Below are 18,243 nucleotides of genomic sequence, written 5' to 3' on the forward strand. Positions count from 1 at the left end.
TGCAAGTGACTTGGATTTGAGTGAGGGAGGGCTCCGCAAAGTCGCCAGCTTCACTTTCTCCTCTGGAGCCTCGATAGGAAGCCAGACCCTCTGACTCCAGAACCACATCCTGGCCTACACGAAGCCATTATCAATGATTTATACTGTATAACTTCTACTCTGTGGCAAAATTGGGAGGAATTTTGTAATTCATCATTTCCATGACCTCCCAAGACAAAAGACTTCCTCCAGCCCCTGCTTCCCAACAGGATAGGATCTCTCTATTAGAAAACAAATGCATTGTATTTCTGTTCCCAGCAGTTAATGCCTTGCTTAACTTGGAATTCCCTCCCTCTTCATATCCTCCGGGCTTCCTGAATTTCTTCAAATTCACAGGTAAAATCTTATCTTCTACAAAACTATCCTTATCCCCCTTAATTCTAGTAATTTCCCTCGGTGGATTATTTCCAATTTATCCTATCTGTATCTTAGATCATGCATTCCTTAAGGGCAGGGCCTGACTTTTGCATCTTTTTTGCATCCACTTAGCACATTTGTTGTGGTTCTGTCCCGTCCAAGACCTCCTTTGGGGTTTTCTTGGCAAAGATCCTGGAGTGGTTTGCCATTTCCTTCTCCAGCTCATTTTACAGATGAGGAAGCTGAAGCAAGCAGGGTCAAGTGACTTGCCCAGGGTCACACAGCTAGTAGGTGTCTGAGGCCAGATTTGAACTCAGGAAGATAAGTCTTCCTGATTCCAAGCCCAGAGCTCTATCCACTTGGACACCTAGAAGTTCCTAGCACATAGTAGGCACCTAATAAATGTTTATTGAATTCAGTTGTTTGTACATATGTTTGCTTCTTGTCTCCGCCATTAGACTGAGCTCCTTGAGAGCAGGGACTGACTTTTGTCTTTCTTTGTATCCCCAGCACTTAGCACAGTACCTGACATAATAGACATTTAATAAATATTGATTAATTGATTAAGATACTGCTCCTCAACCCATTATAACCATGTCCCAGAAACCCCTTTTCTTCAGGACACAACTCATTCATAATTATTTTACTAATCAGGGACTGTCTTTTGCCTTTCTTTGTATCCCGAACACCTAGCACACTGCCTGGTATTTAGTAGGTGCTTAATAAATGGGTTTGGTTTTTGTTTTTGTTTTTTTTTTTTTTGGCTATTGACTAACTGACATAGTCCTCAATATAAGTTTTTCCATTCTTTCTTTCCCCTCTCCCCACCTCTTAATGCTATTCTATCTCCCAGGTACTCTGTAAAGACTTTCTCTTTTGCATTTATCCATGTACATGCTGTGTCCGGTCTACCCCACCCCCCCAGGAGAATGTAAGCTCCTTGGGGCAGGGACTAGTACGTTTGTGTCTTTATAACCCCAGTAGCCAGCACAGGGATTTACAGAGAGTAGGCATTTAATAAATGCTTCTCAGTTGGAATCATTGACTTGTAAAATTTTACATTGTTTCATTAGAGGTTTATTTGAACTGCACCTCTAGGTGAAATCAAAGCATAGACACACTAAACTCTTGGGGGGACTTAATTGTATTTAGTTATGTTCTGAATATCTTGACAGAAAACACTGAAGAAGTCATCACCAACTAATGCGTTTCCACTCTTAGTATGACGTGCTGTTCTCACAGATCCCCAGGTCCATTCTTGCTCTAAAATTCAGTGGCTCACATGTCTGCGTTTTTATTTGTTCCATATTTGATTTCCATTACTATGTGTTCGTAGACCAGAAATGACAGGAATCATCCCAGCTAATGAGGACTGATACTAGTCAACTGCCACATGTTCATGCTGTGCTAGAAGCTTCCTTAACAATCAGTTTTTGTATCTATTTTGTATCCACAGTTCAAGGATGAGGGCTGTGGTTGGTGTAGATATTACCGCCTCCTTTAGTAGACAGTCTTCAGGACTGGCTGTGGCCACAAGATCCACCCCAAAGGCCCAGCTGGTGATGGCCTCCCTGACCCCAGGCCAGCCTACATACCATCTTGAGGCTCTTGCTCCGTGGTCCAGCATGGCGGAGCCTTTCAGGGCTTGTATTCCACTGGGAGAGCCTCCAGATCTTCAAGGTCAAGTCCACACTGTGACGTGCCATTGAAATGAGACTTGAAGAGGGAGCTTTCCGTGATTACAAAATGTTACAATAATATGATACATCTGTCTTCAGGGAGTGTCAGTTGCCTGTGAGTACAAGATATATCCTTTGCACTAACATTTCTTCTTGCCCACTGACTGACTGTCCCTTCCATTCTCATTCCCCCCAGGCTTCATCTAATTTCCTTCAGGGTTTTAAATACCTGGTTTATCTGTGTACATATCCTGTCCACCCCACTCCCCAGGAGAATGTAAGCTCCTTGGGGCAGGGACTAGTTCATTTGTGTCTATAACCGAACCCCAGTGGCCAGCACAGTGTTTAAATACAGTCCTTTGTTTAAATACCTCCGGTGGTGAGAAACTCACTACCACTCTGGAAAGACCATTCTATTTATGGGCACCTCTAATGGTTAGAAAGTTCTTCCTTAGAATTGAGTTAAAATCTGCCTCCCTGTGGCTTTATAAGAAAGAAAGCATACAGTTAGGTGGTACCAATAGGGCACAGAATGCCTGCCCTGGAGTCAGGAAGACTCCTCCTCCTGAGTTCAGATCTGGTCTCAAGATACTTCCTAGCTGTGTGACCCTGGACAAGTCACTTGCCTCAGTTTCCTCATCTGTAAAATGAGCTGGAGAAGGAAATGGCAAACCCCTCCAGGATCTTTGCCAAGAAAACCCCAAAGGGGTCAGGAAGAGTCAGACTGGACTGAAACAACTCAACAACATACAATTTCTAGCCAAAGGGGTGGTCATTTTAGAGATGAGAAAACTGAGTCCCAGAGAAGTTAAGTGATATGCCCAGTGTCCGCAAGCAGGAGCAGAGCAGGAATTCAATCCAATTCTGATTCCACAACCATCACTCTGGGAACATCATCAGTCTGGGCTGCGGCCTCTGCCGTTATACAAGGCCTTCAGGTATTTGCATCTAGGTCCTTTTCCTACCATGATAGTCATAGAGGGGACCCAGCAGGGTCTTCAGAGATCTTCCTCTCGCAGCATTGTTTCAGGCGCCCTTTGCAGCTGGTCCATCCTCCTCACCCCCAGTACTACCCTAAGGAAAGATGAAAGCCTGAGAGGATTCAGAGAAACCTGGGGGACAGGAAGGCCCCAAGAGCAACCTGGGGAAGGACCACAACAACACTGAGAACGTCGGTCTGCAGGCTCCTGTCCCAAGGAGGGAGATGCTGTCAGTTAAAGAAGCAGCCCTCCTTTATTTGAACAAACAGTAAGCTTTTCCAGGAAGTGGAAGGGTTTGTTTGGGTATTTATTGACAAGGGGCTGTTGTTGTATAGAAATATATTGATAATTTTAAAACTCTAAGGGAAAAAGAAAAGGTAGCAGCCAGAAGCAGACACATACTCCAGGCATGCTCTGACGAAGGGAGAATTCAGTGGAACAGTTACTTCCTTTGATCAAACTGTAGGTGGCCATGAGCGTTCAGTCCTGGTCTCTCCTCTCTTCTTCCTCTACGTTGTTGTTCAGTTCTGTATGATTCTTCGTGACCCCATGGACTGTCCGTGAGTTTTTCCTGGCAAAGACACAGGAGTGGTTGCTTCTCCAGTGGATTAAGGCAGACAGAAGTAAAGTGAGTTGCCTAGGGTCACACAGCTAGTGAGTATCTGAGGCCAGATTTGAACTCAGATCTTGCTGACTCCAGGCTCCATCCACTGGGCCCTACAGCTTCCTCTTCTCCCTCTCTCCTCCTTCATTTAGTGACCTCATCAGCTCCCGAGCATTTAATTACCTTCTCTATGCTGATGACTCTCAATTGCCAAGCAAACTAAGACCCAGAGAGACCGCCAGCTTTCCTGTCCCAATCACTCTTGTCCTCCAATCTCGAGTCTCCAGCTGCCTTTCAGACATCTCTGACTGCATGGCAATATACGTCTTAAACTCAACCTGTCCAAAACTGAACCTGTTATCTTTCTCCCTAAACCAGGAGTGGGGAACCTGCTGTCTCGAGGCCACATGGGGCCTTCTAGGTCCTCAGGTGCAGCCTTTTGACTGAGTCCAAGTTTTACAGAACACATCCTTTTATTAAGGGGATTTGTTCTGTGAAGTTTGGATTCAGTCAAAGGGCTGCACTTGAGGACCTAGAGGGCCATGAGTGGCCTTGAGGCCGAAGGTTCCCCACCTCTGCCCTAAACCCTTCCCCCTCTACCTTCCCTATTACTACAGAGGGCATCACCCTCCTCCCAGTCTCTCAGGCTCTCATCCTGGGCTCCTCCCTCTCTCTCACCCCCCATATCCAAGCTGTTGCCAAGGCCTGTCAATTTCACCTTGGTTCACCTCTCCAATACACCCCCTTCTCTCCCCTCACCCTGTCCCCGCCTTGGTGCAGGCCCTCATCACCTCAAACCTGAACTACTGCAACAGCTCCAGGTGGGTCAGCCTGCCTCAGGGCTTTCTCCCCAATCCAATCCATTCTGTATTCAGTCACTGACAGTGACTTTCCTAAAAAGCAGGTCTGATCATGTCACCTCCTATTCAATAAACTCCCAAGGCTCCCTGTTGCTACCAGGAGCAAATACAAAGTGCTCTGTTTGGCATCCAAAGCCTTTCATGACCTTGCCCCCTCCCACCTTTCCAGTCTCCACCCAGCAACACTGGCTTCCTGGCTGTTCTACAAACAGGACTCTTCCTCTCACAGTCCCACACATTCTCTCTGGCTGTCCCCTGAGCCTGGAAGGCTCTCCCTCCTCAACTCTGCCCCAGTGACCTCCCTGGCTCCCTTCAAGTCCCAGTAAAATCCCACCTTCTACAGGAAGCCTCCCCCAACCCCTCTTAATTCTTGTGCTTTCCCTCTGTTAATTATTTCCTGTTTATCCTGTATATAGCTTTATACATACACACATATGTCTTTGTGTTGTGTCCCCCATTAGATTGTAAGTTCCTCGAGGGCAGGGACTGTCTTTTGCCTCTTTTTGTATCTCCAGCACTTAGCACAGGGCCTGGTATATTGTAGGCATTTAATAAATGCTTATTCATTGAGTGATTGACCTAAACGGCGTACTTGATTGGCTTTTTGGGTAGGTTAATGTTGAACCCAACATCAATTAAAGCTTCTATCTAGCCTCATCTCTCACTCAGTTGTGAGAAACGTGCTCAATCTAGAAATAACCATACTCGTTGTGAAGCCAGGAAAGTTCTCGTTTTATTTTACATTTACTTTACATTCTTAGTGAATGGGTAGTTTCCTAATGGAGTACGATTGCTCAGACAAAAGCAACGCTTTTTATGTTGTTCCCAATTCGAGTTCCCCCCCTTGCTCTCCATTGGCTAGATGCAATCTCCTGAACCGCCCACTTCATGTTCTCTAACTTAGTATGTTCCCCATCAAACAGCTAGTTAAGCATGCGTACAAGCTTGTGACCTTTCACCTGATCAGAAACCTGGTTCTGCTAGATCACCGCTCTGATTAGAACCAATCACCTCTGACTTACATTCTGTTATCACTTAAAGCTGGGGGTAGTTTTGGTCCTGTGGAAAGAGAATTCCTTCTTTTGTTTCCCACACTATATTTGTGCCGTTGACTTTCTGAACCTAAATGCAGGATTTTACATTTAACTTATTTCTTCAACCCATCATTTCAGAGTAGGTAGATCCTTTACAACCTGATTCTGTCACTTCAGGCATTTAGCTATTCCCTCTTCCCAGCCTTCTGTCATCCACCAATTTGCCTAGAAGGCCATCCAGGTCTCCCTCTGAGCCATTCATAAAAATTCAGGACAGAGCACTGTGGCACATCGCCAAAGACCGCCCTCTTCTAGCTGACACAGGAGCCTATATGGATCTTGGGTTAGATTGGATCTAGAGACCCTCTAGTGCAACAGCCCCATTTGATGTCTTTTGCCTCTTTTTGTATCCTCGGAGGTTAGCGCGTGCCTGGCACATAGTAGGCGCTTAATAAACGTTTATTGAATAGAGATGAATTAAGGAAAGTGAGGCTCAGGGAGACCCACTTATGAGAGTTGGAATTTGAACCCACGTCCCCACTTTGCCTAGAAGCGCCCACCTGCAGACCTGTTCACGCAGTGAGGGAGAAACAGAAACCAACTTCTGGAATTAACTGTGGGTCACCTTGAAAAGTTTACAGGCACCCCGTATTAGGCAAATTGCAAACAACTAAGTTTTGGAATGCATGCAAGCATGCACGCAGGAAGCCTACAAATTCCGGGCGCGTAATAAATAGAGCAGAGGTGAATAATTCGAAGCACCAGGAGCAACGTCCAGTCTGGCAGAACTCCAGAACTCGCGCTGGGGTCCCTTTAAGATGACTCCAATGGAATCCGCAATCTCGCGTGGGCCGGGAGACTACAAGACCCAAGATGCTTCGGGGCAGCCCTCCGCACCCCGAGGCAGCCCGAACTACCAGTCCCGGCATGCTCCAGGCGCGGACCTACGCACGTGGGCGGTGCTCAAGGGCGAGCTCCGAGCTTCCAGTGAACCGGCTGCTCCCCAGTCCAGACTCAGACGGCGGCTTCTTTCGGCAGACCATGGAGTTGTCGGAGGAGGAGACCTCGGGAGAGACCTCGGGCCCCTTGAAGCCATGCCTGCTGCGGCGCAACCGGAGCCGGGAGCATCACGGCGCGGCGGCCTCCAGCCTGGAGGAGCTGAAGAGCAAGGGTGCGCGCGGGGTCGGGCCGAGGGGCGTCCACCCCGGGGGGCCTGGAGGAGGAGGAGGGTCGGGACAGCTGGGGGCGTAGGGCCTAGCCCCGGCTGGACCCATTTCACAGAAGGGAAAACTGAGTCCCGGAGAGGCGTCTCGTCCGGGGTCGCACAGGGGCAAGGCCGGCACCCTGGTCCTTCCCCACTCAGGAGTATCAGGCTGAGCACTCTAGAGCTCCCGTGGGGCCCCGGGGGTGGGGGTGAGTGGGGTGGGGCAGGGGCGTGAGAAAGGAGACGGTATCACCTATGGGGCTCAGCCTGGGAGGATGCTTCTGAAAGCCTCGCTGGCTTCGTTCCCGAAGGACTTAGACACCAGATGCTGGGTCCTGGGGGATTGGGACCTGGCTGGCTGGACCTGGCGCTGGCCCTGACTGCAGTGCCCCCGTGACTGCCTAAGCATCCGTTTAGGATAGACGATCTCAGGGGCCCCCTTGCAGTTCTGCGTCCTCCGCACCTGTGACCAGTTCTCTGTTAGCTGGTCACTGTTAACAAACCACTCTGCTGGCCACCTTACAGCCTGGCCCCTGTCCAGCCTTTTAGATGTCAGTGTGGTCCTCCCTGGAAGCAGGGCACAGCTCCTAAATGCATGCCTCCTTTGTGCATTAGTCACGCTTAAATTGCACGTTGGCGTGAGGATTCCCTAAGTCCCATCGGCATGCCCTGGGTGCTTGTGTTACAGGCCTCTGCTCGGCCTCTCCTGGGACTGGGAAGGGCAGACTTGAGGGAGCACCTCCTGTGATTTGTATTTATCCAGCGTTTCTTATCATGGGTGTTGCCCTGGAGACAGACTCCTGCCCAGTGAGGAAGAAGGTCAAAGTTGCTAGTACCACCCCACCCCCATCCCTCCTCTTTCTGTTAAACTTTTTATAGACGGGTTTGCAACCAGAAATGCTACCTTACAGACAACGCTTCTGATATAAGGAATCCGGGCTTTGGGGCAGTGTGCTCAAACCTGTCACATCTTCAGCTTCTTTGTCTGTGAAATGGGGATAGCGGTATTTTTTTTAAAGGCAGTCAGGGTTCAATGACTTGCCCAGGGTCACACAGGTAGTAAGCATCTGAAGTCAAATTTGAACTCAGGTCCTTCTGACTCCAGAGCCAGTGTTGTGGCCACTGCGCCACCTAGCTGCTCCTGGGATCACACTGTTTAAAGTAACCACCTTACGGGGAAGTTGTAGAGGAAAAACCTTTTTCATTTCGGTTGGCAGCTATTACAACCTGCAGAGGCAATGGAGTTGGAAAAACATTTATTAAGGCAGCCAGTGGCACTCACTGAACCTGGAGGCAGGAAGACCTGAGTTAAAATCTGGCCTCAGACACAGGCTGTGCGACCCTGGGCAAGTCACTTCCCCCCATTTGCCTCAGTTTCCTCATCTGTCAAACGAGCTGGAGAAGGAAATGGCAAACCACTCCAGTACTTCTGCCGAGAAAACTCCAAATGGGGTCACAGAGCATCTGACATGACTGAACAACAAAGATTGTATATGAGATGCGGGGATGTCCGGACAAAAATGAAACAGTCCGTATTGTCCAAGAGCTTAAGTTCTGCCTAGGGGATGAGTATAGATGGGACAGTTTTCACTAGGAAGAAGGAAGGGAGGGTAAGAAAAGACTTCTGGGGGAGGGAGTACATGAAAGAAGCTGAAGCCTCCCAAAAATAAGGGAACGGCCTGTGCAACTGTACGGAGGTCGGAGATTGAGTATGTTCCGAGTTTGGACAACAATAAACAGCCCAGTTTGCCTGGAAATTAGGAGTATTTAAGATGTCATGTGAGATCAGCCTGGAGACAGGGGTTATAAATGCCAGACAGGGGTGCCCTGATTTGTCTCAGAGGCATTTGGGAGCCCCCAAAGGCATAGTAGGTATCTAGGAATAGGGGCAGGATTGTCTTCATTTCCTTGGCATATCAGTCCATATTTAAGGCGTCTTGTGCTTTCTCTCTCAGCTCTTGACATCCTGGCCATTGACAAATCATTAGAGCCGATCACTCTGGTCCTGGCGGAGGACGGCACCATCGTGGAAGATGAAGATTACTTCCTGTGTTTACCGGACAACACCAAGTTTGTAGCCCTCGCTTGCAACGAGACGTGGAAATACAACAATACAGGTGAGGAGCCCAGGCTGCGCCTCCCACGGCCCTTGGAGCGAAGCCTTCACTGCGATGGCTTCCCCAGGCACAGCCCAAGAGGCCGTCAGGAACAACGTGTTGTTGGGAGGCTTCACTGGAAAGTACTTTGCAAACCTTCTAGAACTACGTGAATGCTACGTCTTATTACTAGGCCCTACGTGGTGGTAGGAACTTGTTGGTCTAAGAATTCCTATAGGCCGGGACAGAGAGCCACCTGTCTCTAACTTAAGAGAGGGGGGCTTGGGGGCTCAGGGAGGGCTTGCCCAGGGTCACAGAGCTAGAGTCAGTGTCAGAGGCAGGATTTGAACCCGGCCCTTGCAGACTCCAAGGCCAAGTCTATGTCTACAACACTGTGGCTGCCTTCTGGTCTCCACCCTCTGGATGTTCTCCAGCCCTCCTCATAATGACTGGAATAGATTACAGAGCCTGAATCACATGTGCTGTAAATCGAGGGCATTGAGCTGGTCCCCCCTCCCCACCCCTTGGTCACTTCCAGCGCTACATCTAGGATCCTGTCGCTTTGGCTCCTTGGGCCTCCGTTTCCACATCTGTAAAATGAAGGGGTTGGAATGGATGGTTCCCGATGTCCCTTCCAGCTCAAAACTATTCTAGTATGGGGGCGGGGGGGAGCAAATCTCTGGTAACTAGAAAAGTTTGGCAATGAGCTAAGTCTAACCTAACCCTCAACGTACGTCAGAATAGTTAAAAGTGGTTTAGTGTAACGCTAACAGGAGGAAAGAGAAGTTCAGCCCCTTGCTGGTTTTCCCATGGATCAATCAAACCATTTCCCATGAATCTGTGTCACCTCTGACATAAAGGAAAAGATCCCAGAAGCTCCAGGCTGGCAGGGCTTTTGGGGGCTCCCTTGCCCAACTCCTACCATACAATATCCCCCCACCAAGGGCTCCCCCAGCCCCTTCTCCAGAAGTTTTGGACAGCTCCCACCCTAGGAAGCCTTCCCTGAGGTCAAGCCTCAAGCCAGAGGGATTACCTTGGACAGCATTAGCTGTCTCTTGTGTCAGGGCACTTCAGGCCCCCCTGGTGGTTCTGACGAGTGCCTGGTCTTTTCTCCTTGAGTCAGATGGGGGCACAGCGTGGCTCACCCAGGAATCCTTCGAGGGAAAAGATGAAACAGACAGCAGTGAGGGCTGCAGGTGGAAGAACCTGGCCCGACAGCTTAAAGGAGACCTCTCCAGCATCATCCTCCTGGCAGAGGAAGATCTTCAGGTAAGGGGCCTCTCGCCATCATCCCGACACATCTGATGCTTTCCTACCTCCAACACAGCTCATTCTCTGCTGTCCAGGTCAGTTTGATCATTCCCTTAGAAGGGCTGCTTTTCAGACCCCTCCCTTTTCCAGAGGCCTCCCACGGAGTCCCTCCCTTCCCATCCACACTGGCCTCTTTGCTTTTTTTTCCCAGCGCTTTATTAGACTCTTAGTAAGTGCTCATCCCATGAATGAATGAATGAATGAATGCCTCTACACTTGCTTTTAGCTGTAAAAATTTGAAACTATTCTCCTCAGCTAGTTCCCCTTTCAGCAGACTTAGAACATAGGTAGGAAGGTGATTCGCCTGCTGAGTGCACTAGGTTTACCTCTGAAAATGAGGTGTAGCTCCTTCTCCCCTGGGTCATTTTAAGAGAGGGGCCTTCACTGTGAGAGACTGGCCTTGGCTCCAGGAGCCTCAGGGTGCACTTCCTGCCTCTGACACCCCAAGGCCTCTCTCTGAGACTGAGTGCCAGCCTGGGTCCTGCCCTGCATCGGCGCAGGGCATCGCCAACGATGAAGTAACAGTTCTGGACAAAGAACGCTGCCTGCCGAGTCCATTCACGGGTGTCTTAGTCTTCAGAAAGGATGATTCAGCCACCAGTCACCGACTTTTTCTTGTTTTGTGTTTTGTACGTATCAGTGTATCCATGGATTTGTGTGTATCCAGGTTTGGTTTTGTGCTTTAATGGAGAACAGTTGCCTTGTTACTGTTCTTGGATTTTTTTTTTTGGTCTAGACCAAAGTCAGTTTGGGGACCTCCCAGTGTGGCAGCCCCCTCTCCAACGTAGACTGATACATGTCACAAGCAAGATTTAAACCCAGGGCTTCCTCACTTGAAGGACAAGCTTCTCCCTCCTCGGCTAGGCTGTTTTTTTCTTTCCTTGTTCCAGACCGGTGATCTTTGGCATATGTATGAGGGAGAAACTCCCAGTGTGGAAACTCCCCCTACTGATGAAGACGGCCAGCTGAGATCAACAGCTCATTATCTGTAAGGAGCAGAGAGGCGCCTGGGGCACCAGAGATGCACTGACTTGTCCACACGCACACACCTACTTTGTATCAGAGGCAAGATTTGAACCCAAGGCTGGCCTCCTATCCCCTCTCCCACACTACCTCTCACTGGCATTAATAGCCACCTCCTTTTTTTTTTCCCAAATGGAAATTGGGTACAGAAGAATTAAATCCATCATATAGCCGGTTTGAGGGCAGCCAGGTGGCACAGTGGAGAGAGCCCTGGACTTGGAATGAAAAAGTCTCATCTCCCTGAGTTCAAATCTAGCCTCAGACACTTCCTAGATGTGTGACCCTGGGCAAGTCACTCAGTCCTGTTTGCTTCAGTTTCCTCATTTGTACAAGGAGCTGGAGAAGGAAACAGCAAGCCACTCCAGGATCTCTGCCAGGAAAACCCCCAATGGGGTCACAAGGAGTCAGACCCGACCAAAAATGACTGAACATTAGCTGGCTTAGTGCACATCTCACCCCAGCTCTCTCCTAGCATCTCACAGACGTTGTTAACTTTTTCCCCCCAATTAGACTCATAAAAATTAAAGCCATTGTATTGCTGGCTTGCTCTACATCGCCCTTGATCTCTCTCCTAGCAGAATGCTTCCTGTGGCGGTTCACCGGCTCCTGGAAAGGGTTCAGGTGACTCCTCGAAGCTGGGAGTTTAGTGGATTTGATAAGACCCTGTTCCTGTGACCTCATTCGTCTGTTTTCATGTTCCAGGTGCTCATTGATGTTCCCTGCTCAGACTTGGCCCAGGAGCTCTCTCAGAGTCCTTCAAGAACCCAGGACCTCCAGAACACACTCCAGCAGGTGCTAGACCACAGAGAAGAAGCCCGGCAGTCCAGGCAGCTGCTGCAGCTCTATCTCCAGGCCCTGGAGAAGGAGGGAGGCATCCTGTCGAAGCAGGCAGGTGAGGAGAGGTTTGGGGCTTCCCTTCCTCCGTGGCCGGAGGCCTTCCCTCAGAGAGAAACAGACCGAGAGCCTAAATGCCCAGTCACCGCCATGTCCTGAGCCGCTCTGAGGTTGGAATTCTCTGCGGGTGACAAGCCGCCGCCTCGCACAGGCAGACCAATAGGCCCTGCACTAGGGCCAGCTGCCAATCACTGTCTTGGGGCTGCCTTGCAGAGTCTGAAGCTGCTGTGGATGAAGGGATGGATGAAGTGGACTCATCTGGCTATGTCACACTGTCCAGTCACGTCCTGATGGTGCTGAAGGAGAAGTCCTGCCCAGAGCTGAGCTTATCCAGCCAGGATTTAGAGGTAGGTGAGCAGATCCAGAGGCATCTGCTCAAGGCTCCCTGTTGGGCCCTGCGGCACTCGGGGCTTGGCCTCTGCAAGAACATGGGGTGTCGTCCTCACGAGTGGCGGTTTTGGTTTTTTAAGGACGACGGTAGATTGAGCTTGGGAGGCGTGTCTTCTTAACGAACAGCAATAATAATTATAGTGATAACTTCCATTTGTGTAAAGCTTTGCATTTTTGCAAAACGCTCTCCCTGCGTTGTCTCATTTGAGCCTCGGAACAGCCCAGAGGCAGGTGCTGCCGGGGTGGTCCTCTCCATGGAGAGGCGTAGGGCTGGGCTTGGAGACCTGGGTTTGAATCCCATCTCAAATGCTAGCTCTGTGGCCTCGAGCCGAGTCACCTCTCTGAATCTTCGTTTTCCTCGTCTGTAAAATGGGAATCAGAAAACCTAGAGCGTTGGTGTCACAGGGTTCTGTCGTGAAGACTGGGTGGACGAGATAACATGAAGCTCTCAGCCCTTTAGGTATCGACATGAGGTAGCTCACTTCCTGGCACAAAGTTGGCCCTTAATAAAAGTGCAGGGAATGAGGAGAGGTGAGGACACCAGCCCACTGGGGAATGAGGACGGGCTTCCTGTACAATGTGGCACTTGGGCAGAGTTTTGAAGGAACCAAAGGACTCTAAGGTGGAAGTGAGGTGGAAGGGCATTCCAGACCTGGGGGCCAGCCTAGTGCAAAGGCCCGGAGATGAGAGATGTCCTATCCCCTCCACACTGCCGTTTCCTTCTCCAGCTCATTTTACAGATGAGGAAACTGAGGCAAAAAGGATGAAGTGACTCGGCCAGGGTCACACAGCTAGTAAGTGTTTGAGACTGGATTTGAACTCAAGAAGAGGAGTCTTCCTGATGCCAGACCAGCGCTCTATGGCGCCGCCTAGCCATCGCCTAAAGCACGGAGGTGTCCTCCTTTGGTCCCCGTTCCCAGGTGTATGCTGGGGCAGTGTTCTCTGTTTGTCTCCTGCTGTAAATGAAAGGGAAGGAAAGGCAGCCAGGTGGTTGGAAAGATCTCAGTCTTTTTCTGCTGGGCTTGGTAAGAACTGAGCCCTGGGGCAGGAGAGCATCCTTCTGTACAGATGAGGGTGAGGCAGCCTGCCCCTGGGGAGTTCTGTGCTCTGTTTGGTGTCTGGATGTCCTTAGTTTGAGTCTCCTTTCTGACCCTTACCAGCTCTGTGACCCAGGGTAGGTCACGCTGCCAGCTTCAGCCCCCTCATCTGTGAAACAGTGCCTGGCAATGCCCCCAGAGCACCTGTAGGGCTGACTGTGGCGTCAGGAATGTCTGGATTCAGACATGCCTCTGGCACATACCAGCCATGGCCAAAAGCCTCCGTTACCTCCATCGCAAAGCGGCCAGTCAGCCACCAGACATTTATTGAGCCCTGACTGTGTGGACAAGTCACTTCCTTAGGAGTGTAATTGTGGCCCGCAAGATCATAGCTCTGGGGCTGGGAGGGACGATGGAGGCCAGAGAGTCCATTTTCCAGAGGACACAACTGAGTCAAGTGATTTGCCCAGAGCCAGGATTTAAAAACAGGCCTTCTGTTTTCCACAGTAGGCCTCATGCTCCCCCCCCTCCCCGGCTAAAAAAAATCACCCCACCTCCCAGTGTCGTCGTGAGGCTCATATGAAGAGATGATGTCCATGAAGTGCTTGAGAGTATGTCAGTAATGGAGATCAGATGAGATCATATCTGTAAAGTGCTTAGTGCAGTGCCTGGCACATAATAGGTGTTCTGTTCCCTTCCTTTCCCAATAAACACTGTTGCTTCTGGTAAGTCAGGGATCTTTAAGGCAGAAACTTGAAACGGCTGAGCCAGTGGGAAGGCAGTGCAGAGGGAGGGGGCCACAACACTGATTTCCCCCCTTTTTGTTGTAGTTGGTGACCAAGGAGCACCCAGAGGCTCTGGCCCGAGCTTTAACCTGGGACCTCGAGAAGACCGAAGCAGTCCAGAGAGCCTGTCAGCAGCAGCTCACCCTGCGCCTGCAGCAGGTCCAGAGCCTCAACGCACTCCACAGTATCTCTGCCAGGAAGAGTTCTCTGACCGAAGAGCCTGTGAGCCTGAAACGGTCCAAGTGAGCCCCCCTTCCCCGCCTCGCCTCCTGGCCAGCAGCTGCTGGAAGTCTGGATGCGGGGACATTGGCAGGAACTCAGACTCTGGCTGTTCTCCCTGTCCAGCCGCCCACCCCCATCTTAGGGCCTCTCCAGTGATGGGGGGCGGGGAGCTGGACAGAGGGGCCGAGAGGCTCAGACCCCATTGGGAAAAGCCATCATGGAAACATACTTATGACCTGAGCAACTGAGGCTCTGTTCATTTTTAGAATATTTGGGCTACAGAGACAAGACCATCACCTCCCAAACTAACTGTGGGCTCCTGCTTTGTTCAAAATTCCAAGAGAGGGGGCTGTTTCTGACTCGTAATCCCCGCCCTCCCCCATGGCCGCAGCAGAGAAGCCTGATGAGGGATGGGATGTAGAACATGCTCATTTGGGAGGGCTGGGGAGGGGAGGCTTTTCTTTTCAAACAACCTCTAGGTGTACTTTAAGTCTGAAAAACCAGGAATGGCTTGAGGTGGAAGAGGGCTGGGTATTTCACTCCTTATATCTAATCCAGAGAGGCAGCTGGCCATGGTTGTGGGGATGACCTGGGTTCAAACTCACCTCTGACACCCCCTGGCAGGAGATGCTCGGCCCCTCGGTGCCCCAGGCAGAGAAGGTGCTGATTTTTGTTGGGAGAGGAAGTTTCTCACTGGGAGTTCTCTGCGCCGCTGAAATTAGATACGGCCAAAATACATATATATAAAGAGAACTCGACGTGCATTATCTCATTTGATTCTCCGATCAACCCCGTGAGGCAGGTGCTAATATAGATCCACTATATAGATGAGAGAACTAAGGCTCAGGTGAAGTGACTTGACTGGGGGTGCAGAGCTAAGCGTGTGCGGCAGAATTTGAACTCAGGTCTTACTCCAGTGCCTAGCCACCACCATGCTATATATAATGCATATATATATTATATACCACTCTGCTATATACGATGCATACGTACGTGTACTATAAGCTACCACTGTACTATATATAATGCATATGTGTACATACGTACAATAAAAGGTTACGTATTATGAAATGGGCTGTGTGGTCCCAGTGAAACTCGGCTTCTGATGCCAGCAGGGGAGCTCACGGCTCCAGCTTGTTTCCATGTGTCGATGGGAGCGAATGCCGGCGATGGCTTGGGCTTGCTGGGGTCTCTGGCACCGTCGTGCCTTTCCATGGAGGAGATGCCTGGTTGCCAGCGTGTTTGTTTCCGTAAAGCTCCGTTAGGTGCCTCTGATTTGCTTCATGTTAGAGAAGGAATAAAAGCGACACTGCATTGGGTTTGAGGAGCATCACTGGTATTAGCTCCCATCCATTTCACCGAAGGAAGAGGAAGTCTTTCTCTCACACACACAAAAAAAGTTTTTGAGCCTTCCCTTATAACCAGCATGCCAGCGGAGGCTGACCTTCTAGGCAGTGATCCACACCCCCATTCCCTTCCATTCCCCTCAAGGAAGCAAGGCGTAGATTTCCCATCTCTTCAGGGCCAAACTTACTGAACTTTTAAAAATAATGTTTCTTGAAGCCTTTTTATTTTTATGTCACATTCGTACATTATCACCCCCCTCCCCAAATGAGCCTTCTCTTATGACTAAATAAATGCTTAAAACCAACCAACACCGAACCCATTTCTGACCGTGTGTATAGTACATTTGTATCCGTAGTGCCCCACCTCTACTTAAAATAGAGAGGTGCTTTTTCCCATTAAACTCTGAGATCCTTGAGGGCAGGAAATGTTTTTTGCCTCTTTTTGTATCCCCAGGGCTTTGCACAGTGCCTGGCTCATTTGTTATAGTTTAGTTGTATCTGACTCTTCGTGACCCCATGAATCATAGCACACCAATACTGTCCATGGGGTCTTCTTGGCAAAGGTAGTGGAATGGTTTGCCATTTCCTTCTCCAGCTCAGTTTACAGATGAGGAAACCTGCAAATGGGGTTAAGTGACTTGCTCAGGGTCACACAGCAAGTAAATGTCTGAGGCTGGATTTAAACTAAGGTCTTCCTAACTCCAGACCCAGCACTTTATCCACTGGGCCATCTAAGTGCCCCTGGCACACACTGGGTACTTAATCTATGTTTAATGATCGATTCTTCAGGGCCAAGATCAGTCATTACAATTTTTCAGCTTTTGGCTTCTGGTATTGTACTCCCGGTATACAACAACTTCCTACAGAATTCAATCTGCAACTTCTTCAGCCTGGTCCAGAGGACCCTGAGCCTTGGTCCAGAGCAAGGTCCTGAACGTTTTCTGGACTCCTCTCACCCCTTGCCCCACCCCCACCCCATCTCTTCTGGCAGTCAGGTGAAGTCTATGAACCTCTTCTTAGATTAAAGCTTTTAAATGATTTAAGGAAGTACTAAATTTCACTTAGAGGTTAGTGAAAATAAAAAACACACCTTTTTTCTGTCAGCTTCTCTCTGTATCAGTTGATACAAGTCTTCCCATGTTTCTACCCATTCTTCCTATTGGTTGTGTCCTGTACCACAGTAACATCCCATTTCCTTCATGTGCCACAATTGGTTCATTCTACTTTTCTTCCATGGATGGGCACCCTCTTTGTTTCTACTTTTTTTGTTGCCACTGAAAGTGCCACTAGAAATATAAATAGTTTTGGTGTACGAGTGGGGGGCAGGGGAGGCTTTCTGTTTTTGACTCCTTTGGGCTGGCTACGCCATAGTGAGACGGAAGAGGCTGAGAATATCGACGTTTGCCCTTGTAAAGGCCCTTGGTTCTGTAGGTCATCTCTGTCCCTCCTGTTCCTGGCATTCGTAGAACCGATTCCATTTCACTCTCATTCCTGGCCAGGAGCCCAGGTCTGGCTGGAGAAAACCTGACGTCCACAGAATGAGGCCGCCTTAAAGAGAACATCAGAGGTCTTTTCTTTTCTGCTGATGATCCCCAGGCACAGAGCCTCCTCAGCTTACCTGGCAGCACAGGACAGTAATTTTTTTTAAAAGCATACCTGTTGCAAAGGTCCTCAAATCTTTGTCCCTGGGTGGAAAGAGAACCATCTCAAAGGCCTTGCGATTAGATGGCGAAGTGGAGAGAGTGCCAGGCCCGAAGTCAGGAAGATTCATCTTCCTGAGTTCAAATTCTGGCCTCAGTCATTTAGTAACCATGTGACCCTGGGCAAGTCACTTCACCCTGTTTGCCTCAGTTTGCTCATCTGTAAAATGAGCTGGAGAAGGAGATGGCAAACCGGTCCTGAATCTGCCAATAAAATCCAAAATGGGGTCATGAAGTGTCGGACATGACTGAAACAACCAAACAACAACGTAGGCCTTGCTGTCATTCCATTGGCTTCCCGGGAATCCAATCAGCTCCTCTTGAAACTGGTCCATAGGACCCTGGTCCTTGGTCTAGGGAAGAGATTTTTAACTGTCCTTAGGGTCATGGACTCCCCTTTTTGGGAGTCTGATGAAGCCTGTGGGACCCTTCTCAGAATGATGTTCTTAAATAATTGGAGGAAATGTTAAATTTCAGTTAGAGATTAAAGATTTTTTTTTTATCCAAGTTCACAAAGACTCAGAAATCTACGGTGGGTTAAGAACCTCAGACCTAGAGGCACTTCATTCTTTTTTTTTTTTAACTCCTGTAAAAAAGTGTTTTATTAGTTTGCTTTTTTCATTTTTGGAGCTGGTTATTTGCCAATATGCACCTCCCCCACCTTGAACCCACCCTTAAAAGG

The 18,243-nt window shown here is 49.4% G+C and overlaps 1 protein-coding gene across 1 annotated transcript; it reads left to right on the forward strand.

Moving 5' to 3' along the window:
* The first annotated feature begins 6,470 nt into the window (after positions 1-6,470).
* On the forward strand, positions 6,471-15,586 carry DFFA (DNA fragmentation factor subunit alpha). The gene is made up of 6 exons (XM_036745522.1): positions 6,471-6,724; positions 8,713-8,874; positions 9,977-10,122; positions 11,890-12,079; positions 12,295-12,428; positions 14,339-15,586. Exons 1-6 carry the CDS (start codon positions 6,481-6,483, stop codon positions 14,537-14,539), a joined length of 1,077 nt encoding a protein of 358 aa, XP_036601417.1. The 5' UTR covers positions 6,471-6,480; the 3' UTR covers positions 14,540-15,586.
* The last annotated feature ends 2,657 nt before the right edge of the window (positions 15,587-18,243 follow it).

The sequence above is a fragment of the Trichosurus vulpecula genome, chromosome 2 (assembly GCF_011100635.1).
Source record: "Trichosurus vulpecula isolate mTriVul1 chromosome 2, mTriVul1.pri, whole genome shotgun sequence".
Lineage (NCBI taxonomy): Eukaryota > Metazoa > Chordata > Mammalia > Diprotodontia > Phalangeridae > Trichosurus > Trichosurus vulpecula.

Coding starts and splice junctions, on each gene's coding strand:
- DFFA (XM_036745522.1), top strand. CDS start 6,481: ATGCTCCAGGCGCGGACCTACGCACGTGGGCGGTGCTCAAGGGCGAGC. Junction 6,725..8,712: donor GGAGGAGCTGAAGAGCAAGG/GTGCGCGCGGGG, acceptor TTTCTCTCTCAG/CTCTTGACATCCTGGCCATT. Junction 8,875..9,976: donor GTGGAAATACAACAATACAG/GTGAGGAGCCCA, acceptor TCCTTGAGTCAG/ATGGGGGCACAGCGTGGCTC.